Genomic DNA, 9,220 nt, shown 5'->3' on the forward strand with positions numbered 1-9,220 from the left:
CGGTACGCCCTGCGGATGGCCTCGATAGATGCATTTACCCGGGTATTGCGCACAGTAACAATCCCATTCTCGTGTTCCGGGCAGTTAGCATAGAACTCCCTTACCATCTGAACATTGGCTTCCTCCGGTACCTCGAAGAGGATGTCCATCTGACACCTCCTCAACTCATCAAAAATATTCAGGCATTCCACCTCTAAGGCTTCTCGGTCAATATGTACCTCAGGTAGCAATTTCTTACCTGCCTTTGCATTGTACCTATCCTCCGCCGGTTTGGAGACAAACCTGGTGTTGTCAAACTGTGGTGCACTGGCTTGACCCCTGGCCCTCTAGGAGCTTCCCGGTCAACTAGCGGAGGACCCGGTGTTGCGTCTCTTCCTAGATGGATTCATTGTACCTGTCAAACAGAGAAACGCTTATCAGTGAGTGTGTGAAATGTGTGACTATGGGTGGATACTCAAACTTCACCACAACCATGTCACATTAGCCATTATAACTCCATTGAAGCAATTTCCCAAACACCTTGTGGGCAAGACAATTTCTTCATACATATAGCCCATATGAATACATCAACGCTTCCCCCAAATCACAAATTCGACTACACCATTACACCCCATAACAATTAGTGTAATTACCCACAAACCTCCACCTTACCACCACATTATATACACAGCCCCTTCATTAATAAGTCTAAAAACGAATTTTATAAGAAAATAAGAAGAAAACTAACAAAAAACTACTAAAAATTACTACACAATTAAAAATCACTACACAATGACAAAAAATCATACAACTACACAAAATACAAAAGAAAAGATAGGGGTAGGTGAGTTCATACCTTGATGGAGGAAGGAGTGAGAGGAATGGAGATGGGGGAGTAGTGTGAGTGAAGAAGAAGGGGGAGAAGAGGGGGAATTTGGGGAGTTAGGATTTAGAGAGAGAGAGATTGAGAAATAGGGGTATGGGGCGGGTGTTTTCTTTTGTTTTATTAAAGGGGGGGGGGGTGTTGATTAGGGGTAAAAATAGAAGAAGAGAAAAAGAAAAGAAAAAATATAAAATAAACGAACCTGGCGTCCACCGCGGTCAACCTTGGTCCAACATCGGTCGCGGTGGAATAAAATATTCGAGGCAGAAAACTTACGTCTCACCGCGGTACCACCGAGGTCGCGGTGGGTTGGGCGACGCGAGGCAGAATACTCGCCTCTCACCGCGGTCTTACCGCGGTTCTGCCGCGGTCGCGATGCTGCCCAATTTTTTATATTTTTTTAAGGAAGTTACATAAGAAAACACTAACAACAACATTCGTGGGTGGCCTCCCACGCAGCGCCTGATTTAACGTCACGGCACAATGCAGACAAGCGCATTTAAGGCTCGCTCGACCTCTAAGGTTCCATTAGGTGGATCTCTGACACTTCTTTTGGTTCTTTCATGCGTATGTATAGCTTCAATTTCTGCCCATTGACTCTAAATGTGTAAGAGTATTTCTCTGAGGCAATCTCTGCAGCCCCTGAAGGGAATACTTCGACCACCCGAAATGGCCCAGACTATCGTGACTTGAGCTTTCCCGGGAATAACCTAAATCTTGAGTTATAGAGCAATACCATGTTCCGGGGTTTGAAATGTCGCTCAACAATGTTCTGGTTGTGCAACCTCTTCATTCTTTCCTTTTACAACCTTGTGCTCTCAAAAGCAAGATGTCGGAACTCGTCAAGCTCATGCAATTTAGTGATTTTCGTTGTGCCCGCAGCCTCAATGTCTAGGTTCAGCTGTTTCAGTGCCCACCAAGCTTTATGTTCAAGTTCCACTGGCAAGTGGCAGGCCTTCCCAAACACCAACTTATATGGTGACATACCAATTGGTGTTTTAAAAGCAGTTATATAAGCCCAAAGTGCATCATCTAGCTTTTTCGCCCAATCAGTTCTTGTGGCGTTTACAGTCTTGGTCAATACACTCTTTATTTCTCTATTAGACACTTCCACCTGTCCACTGGTCTGCAGGTGATAAGGGGTAGCCACCTTGTGGGATACTTTGCTAGCAACTTCTCGAAGGCTCTATTACAGAAGTGGGTGCCTCCGTCACTGATAATTGCTCTCGGGGTCCCAAAACGGGTAAATATGTTCTTCTTCAAAAATCTCACCACCACTCTTGCATCATTAGTGGGCAACGCTGCAACTTCTACCCATTTAGACACGTAATCCACAGCAACAAGTATGTACTTATTGCCAAAGGAGCTAACGAAGGGTCCCATAAAGTCAATCCCCCAGACATCAAACACTTTCACCTCTTGAATCGGGTTCATGGGCATCTCATGGCGACGGGAAATGATCCCGGTTCGCTGACATTCATTGCATCCCTTCACCCATTGGTGCGCATCTTTAAACACTGTTGGCCAAAAGAAACCGGCCTCTAGCACTTTTGAAGCTGTCCCGACTCCTCCAAAATGCCCTCCATACGCCGATGCATGACATGTCTGCAAAATAGAAGATTGTTCTATCTTGAGGACACACTTGCGGATCATATTGTCAACACATATTCGAAATAGGTAAGGTTCATCCCAATAATACATGCGGCAGTCACGATAAAACTTTTTCTTTTGTATAGAGAAAAGGTCATAGGGAACTATACCGTTGGCCAGGTAATTTGCAAAGTCTGCATACCATGGTACTTTCTAAAGACTAGTAACGAGCAGCTGCTCGTCTGGAAAGGTTTCTAGAATGTCCTCAACCTCAACTGAGTTTTCAGCTCCCTCAAGTCGTGATAGATGGTCAGCAACTTGGTTTTCTGTGCCCTTATGGTCACAATTTCTAGGTCGAATTCTTGTAGTAGCAGCACCTAATGAATCAGGCACGGCTTAGACTCCTTCTTCTCAATAAAGTACTTGAGAGCTGCATGATCAATATATACAATTACCTTAGAACCAATCCTCCGAAAGGCATAAATGCCATATGGGCAAGTGAAGGAGGTCTTCTCTCTATCCTCTGGTGCAATAGAGATTTGATTGTACCCTGAGTACCCATCCAGAAAATAGAAGTGTGACCTCCCTGCCAATCTGTCTAACATCTGATCAATGAAGGGAAGTGGGAAGTGGTCTTTCCGGGTGGCCAGATTTAACTTTCTGTAGTCCAGGCAAATTCTCCAGCCCGTGATGGTTCTTGTTGAAATCAGTTCATTGTTATCGTTTTTGATCACTGTCATGCCACCCTTCTTAGGGACACATTGCACTAGGCTAACCCAGCTGCTGTTAGAGATTGGGAAAATGATTCCCGCATCTAAGCACTTTATCACTTCTTTCTTCACTACTTCCTTCATGTTTGGGTTCAACCTTCTTTGGTGTTCCCTGGAAGGTTGTGTCCCTCTTCCAGCAGAATTTTATGAATATAGTAGGCGGGGCTGATCCCTTTAATGTTTGCCATGGTCCACCCAATGGCAGTCTTACACTCCTTGAGTACTTGCAAGAGTTGTTGTGCCGGCACATCTAACAAACTAGATGAGATAATAACAGGTAATGTGGAGTCAAGTCCAACGAACCCATACCTGAGATGGACTGGCAGTGGCTTCAATTCCAGCTTTGGTGGTTCTTCAATGGATGGCTTGGCTGGAGGAGTTTCTCTATTTTCCAAGTGCAAGGGCTCAAATTCAAGAGTTCTATCCCAGAACCCTCTGCCCTCTAACGCCAATACCCATTTCTACCAGTTCTTCTCCATTCACCTCTTCTAAATTCATCAGACATGCAACAAGAGGGTCCTCAATAGTCAGCATCTCATCATCAATTTCCACAATTACATCCACGGCATCAATAAGAGAGCAATTGGCGAATTCACTTGGTCGCCTCATAGATTTTTGCACATTGAATGTTATCTCTTCATCGTTCAATCTCATCTTGAGCTCCCCAGTCTCACAATCAATGAGAGCTCTTCCAGTGGCCCAGAACGACCTTCCCAAAATTATGGGAATTTTTTCATCCACCTTGCAGTCTAAGATCACAAAATCTATAGGGAACACAAATTTTCCTACTTGAATCAACACATCATCCAGGATACCAGAGGGTCTTTTTACAGTCCTGTCAGCTAGCTGCAACAACATAGAGGTGGGTCTAGCTCTTCCGATCCCCAACCTTTTATAAATCGCCAGGGGCATAAGATTTATGCTGGCCCCTAGATCACAAAGTGCCTTAGCAAAAGCAAAATTACCAATAGTGCAGGGAATCATAAAGCTCCCTGGGTTAGATAGCTTCTCCACAATTGGTCTAGTCATCACTGCACTACGGGTCTAAGTAAGAGTCGCTATGGCCAAGTCTTGGAAATCGAATTTTCAGGACATCAAGTCCTTCATCATTTTTGCATACCCAGGCATCTCTTTCAACGTATCTATCAATGGTATATTTACCTGGATTTGTTTCAGCATCTCCAAGAATTTCTTATATTGCTCCTCTTTTTGGTACTTGGCCAGCCTCTGAGGGAATGGTGTGGGAGGTCTTTTCTTCCCAATGATTTGGGATTGCCCTTTATCAGCTGCCACCTCAACTACTTGTTCTTGGGCTGTCTCAACTTCTTTCTCAGTCTCAATCTGAATGTTATGTTCTTCCTAGGCAGGCTGGACTATCACCTCTGTCAGTTTCGTTGACTCATGTAGGTCAATGCGCACTGGTATGAGTGTCTCAGCCTGTCTGCTTTCTCAAGCCCTCTCTTGATCCACGTCTAAATCTCTGCCATTCCGTAGACTTACTGCCATCAGCTGCTTCGGGCCTTAATCTTTTGGGTTTATTTGAGTGTCTGCAAGTAATGCCCCATGAGGACAATTGTTTAGAGACATCAAAATTTGGCCCATATACACTTCAATATTCTTGACAGCTGAATCATGTGCATTTACTCTTTCACTAATTTTTGCATTAGACCCAATAACCTGCTGCATCATTGCCTCAAGTCTAGCAAACCCATCTTCTTGTCGTCCACCATGCTGCTGCTGAGGGGGTGATACCCCTGCTGCTGATTTTGATTGTTATATCCCTGTGGCCTTGGATAAGGTGCCATATTGTTAGGAGGTCTCATACCTCCCATGTTCCCATTGTTGAACTGTGGCTGGACTGGCCTGTACGGCTGATTTTTGCTGGCCCCAATTCTAACCACCCTGTCTTTGGCCTCTATAATTAGACACATAGTTCATGTCTTCAGGGTAGTGATGATGATCATATTCTGCATTCCACTGGTTACCAATTGGCTGACTAATGCAAGATGTGCACAAGCCCCCATTGGTAGTATCTACGATGTGTACCTGCTACTTCTGCCCTGACTCTTCCACCTTTTTGGTGAGGATACTCATCTGTGTCAATAAGGTGGCCATATTTTCATCCATAGAGTTGGATGGATCTAAGGGCATTGAGTGAACCACTGGAGTAATAAGTGCATTCCTGGTTGTCCATCCTGAATTCTGTGCCATCTTGTCAAGCAGACTCTGGCCTTCTCTCCATGTTTTGCTCAAAAATGCTCTACCAGCTGAAGCATCAACAATGTTCTTCATGCTATCTGAAAATCCCATGTAAAACCGCTGTCCCAACATCAGATCTAGAATACCATGATGCAGGCATATAACCAGCATCCCTTTGAATCGTTCCCATGTTTCATGCAATGTCTCCATTGGTCTATGTTTGAAACTCAAAATTTCATCAATTTGTTGAGCAGTCTTGTTGGTTGGGTGGAACTTGTTCACGAATTGCTTGACTAACTCCTCCCAAGTTGTTATGGAATTAATAGGGAGTGAGTTTAGCCAGGTCTAGGCAGCTCCTGTCACTGAGAATGGAAACAATAATAACTTGATTGCTTCCGGAGTTACGTTAGGCTGCCTTTGGGTTTTGCAGATTGACAAGAAATTCTTCAAGTGCTGTTGAGGATCTTCGACTTGTGACCCCGAAAATAGTCCCTTGTTTTCCAATAGGTGCAACATGTTATTCGTGATTTGGAATGATTCGGCCTGTATCTGCGGGACTAAAATCGCTGTGGCTAGATTTTCAGCTATGGGTTGTGCCCAGTCATAGAGAGCAACCTCTGGCATAAGAGGTGCCACTGGCGCTATTGGTACATCTGGGTCTTCTTCGTGATCTCCCATGTCTGGTTCGAATTGTTCAGTTGTTTGTTGTTGGTTGTTTTTCCAGTTTGCCCGATTTAAGGCCTTGAAAACTCTCCCGGGATCTGATAATGCTTCAAATACTTCACCAGTTCTCGATGAGTTTCTAGGCATGCACCTATACAACCAAGTCAACAAACGTTAAAATTTCAATGTAAAGATTGGGTATAGAGAAAACTGACTACACTAAGAATTTTTGTACTTCTTTCAATTGTAATTGATAACACCGTTAATTCCCTGGCAACGACGCCAAAATTTGATCACGCGCAACTATGCCTTATAAAAATGACGCGCGGACATTGCAAATATAATCTGAGTATTTAGCCCAGAGTCGAACCCATAAGGAATTAACCTATCAATTACTCTCGTTAGACTTACTAAATTCCACGGAATCAACTTCCCAAACGTTGTAAATAACAATTGAGGGTATTTCTACTAATTACGAATGAAAGTAAATAAGCAACTGAAAACTAACTATGATTAAGTGTAAACAATTAAGAGAAGGTTTTAAGGTTATGATTTCCCCTATTGATGGAATTCCTTTCGGTTATGTTTCACATAGATTCACCCAATAGTCTCTGTCAATCATGAGCATTCTTATTACCATAAATCTCTCCCAAGTAATCACGACAATTTACTAGACGCACTCTCCCTAGTTACGCTAGCTAGCTTTATTTATTACAGCTCACTTTAGATTGCACCCAAGGCTTCGTTATACCTAATCCTGCCTTTAAACCCTCGGTTATTGATTCCTCATATACATTGAGAGTGGTGTTGTTCAACAATTACCTAAATATGCACTCTCTCCCGAGTTATGCACACTAAATAGGCACAGCTAATTGAGGATCCTGTCAATTAACTACAACAAGCACATAGTTGAGCAAATAGAGATTAAACTGTGCAAACTATATTAACATAACAAGAAGTTCATACTTCAATAGGTTCCATCAAAACCCTAGACTAGGAAATTAGCTACTCATGACAAAACAAGATAAAACTACGAAATTATTCATAATGGTTAATTGCAATAATAAAGAGAAGATAGAAGAACTCTAATATTTTGTTACTCTTCACACACTTGTTCTTGACTCCAAAGTAGTCTAAAAACAAGCTTAAACATGTCTTGGGCGAGCTTCTAAGGTTTAGAAGGGTTTGGCACAAGTTTTCCCCGAGTTACACTTTGGTCTCCAAATTTCTGGCGCGTGAACAGTTCTCCGCAGTCGCGGCAAGACCGCGGCTCGACTGCGGTGAATGCTGAACATTCTACCTCGAGTGCTTGATCTGCCGTGGTTCCACCGTGGTCGCGGTGGAATTCACTCAGTCCATTTTTTTTGCTTCTTTGTGCTCGGGTACTTCCTGGTTGGGCGTTTTCTTTACATTATTGACTCCAAAACACTCTGTTGTGCTTTCTTACTTAGATTATTCCCTGCGAAGCAAAAGACCACCATTTAGAGCATTTTTGTTATCAATTTGCCTATAAAACAACAATAAAGCATGGTAATATTAAGGTGTAAATATCATCTATATAGCCTAATATCAATGTTCACCATTAATTATCAGCGGAAGATGTCCTTACTTACTGGTTATAATGTACCACAACCGGAGATTTCAAAGGTTCGTCGTGATGCCGAACAGGTACCTCGTTAACTTAGAGTAATTATCTTTCCTAGAGAAGCAAAACCCCAACTTTAAGTACCCTTTCTTAGGATTTTTAGCTTTTAGTCAATGTATTTCTCTAACTTTTATCTTTTGCGGGGTTGATGATATTGAAGAATGGGTGTCCTAGATTCTGGGAGTTTCTTCCACATAATCTTGGACGTGGAAGAATATTGCTTTCGGGCTTAACCAGAGAACCAAAACGTATGGAGTACCCACTCATGGTCCTCCCAGGGAGAAATGACATCCTCGATCTCGGGCCAACTTACCTAATGCCGGTAATACTTTCCAAAATTTGGAATTTCTTTGCCCTTCAACAGCAAAATCAGGCAATTCTATTTCTACCCCCAAAAGTTCCCTCCTACCGAGCCCTCTTTCCAAAGAGGGATGCACAGAAAAAGGATGGTCGATCCAGGTAGTGGCGGATCTAGCCTATCACATATGGGTTCCCGTGAACCCAGTAGCATTTATATATACCTTGTATATGTATTAATAAATCTACTAAATTATCCATAAGTATTTGATTGTAAACCTAGTTACTTATCACATGAGCCAGTCCTTTAGCTTCTTCGCACTATCTTGGAGATGAAGCACCAACTGGCGAGGCCGTGGTGGTAGTCAATTTGGAAGAAGAGGCTCAAATCGTCATCGAGAATCAACACTGCTGCACACATCGAAGAGGGTGAAGTATCCAAGATGGTCATCTTGATAAGAGGATGCTCATGACCCGGTTTTTGCGGTCAAGGAGAAATAATCCTAGAGGTCAAGAAACACCATTTCTAAAGTCTCATACGGCTTAATTAAATATGGCACATCGAACAAGTACCAAAGCTGCAAGGATATCATATGCTCTTTTCGAGCCTTCTACTGATGTTGGTGAACATACTATCTCATTCACTATCCTAATAATTTTAACCTTATTGAGGAGCACCGACATATTTACGAATATTTTCACGAGTTAGTCAGTCCCATCGAGAAGGAAAAAAATGGTGTGATATGTCACTGAGGTGCTAATGGCTCAGCTAATTTAAGAAACTATTGCGGTGAGTTTTCTTTTCCTCCTTATTCTAAAGTTTTATCCTGGTCTAATAACTTTTATGGCTGTTTGTTTTTACCTTTATAGCGTAACCTGATTACTTTCGAGGCTTTGAAGAGGATCCGGGTCGTCGAGGTTAGAAAGAAGCTAAAAGCCTATGTTAGAAGGTTGAAATCCAAAGTTGCGGATCTTAGAGCTGAGAAAGAGGACATGTGATAAGAAAGGAAGTCGCCAAACGAAGCTCGGAGATGAGGTAGAAGGAGCTCTTGGACTGGGAGCTGATATACTCCCGGTATCTTAACAAGGCTAACAAGAAGATCCAAACTCTCCAAGACGAACTGTCCAAGAAGGAATAAGTTGAGCTTCGGTTGCCAACGAAGCATTCCCGGTTGGAGGCTAGGGAGAAGGAAC

General features: G+C 42.8%; 1 protein-coding gene and 1 non-coding gene across 2 annotated transcripts; one reads left to right on the forward strand and one right to left on the reverse strand.

Annotated features, from left to right (window-relative positions):
* Positions 1–3,642: 3,642 nt before the first annotated feature.
* Positions 3,643–4,251, reverse strand: LOC138886043 (uncharacterized). Its single transcript, XM_070167066.1, has one exon. It carries the CDS (start codon positions 4,249–4,251, stop codon positions 3,643–3,645), a length of 609 nt encoding a protein of 202 aa, XP_070023167.1.
* Positions 4,252–5,563: 1,312 nt separating this feature from the next.
* On the forward strand, positions 5,564–5,670 carry LOC138886615 (small nucleolar RNA R71). Its single transcript, XR_011405665.1, has one exon. It is a non-coding gene; the product is annotated as a small nucleolar RNA R71 (small nucleolar RNA).
* The last annotated feature ends 3,550 nt before the right edge of the window (positions 5,671–9,220 follow it).

The sequence above is a fragment of the Nicotiana sylvestris genome, chromosome 2 (assembly GCF_000393655.2).
Source record: "Nicotiana sylvestris chromosome 2, ASM39365v2, whole genome shotgun sequence".
Lineage (NCBI taxonomy): Eukaryota > Viridiplantae > Streptophyta > Magnoliopsida > Solanales > Solanaceae > Nicotiana > Nicotiana sylvestris.

Excerpts from the sequence above, each read along its gene's own strand:
- LOC138886043 (XM_070167066.1), bottom strand. The coding sequence starts at position 4,251 with ATGACTAGACCAATTGTGGAGAAGCTATCTAACCCAGGGAGCTTTATG.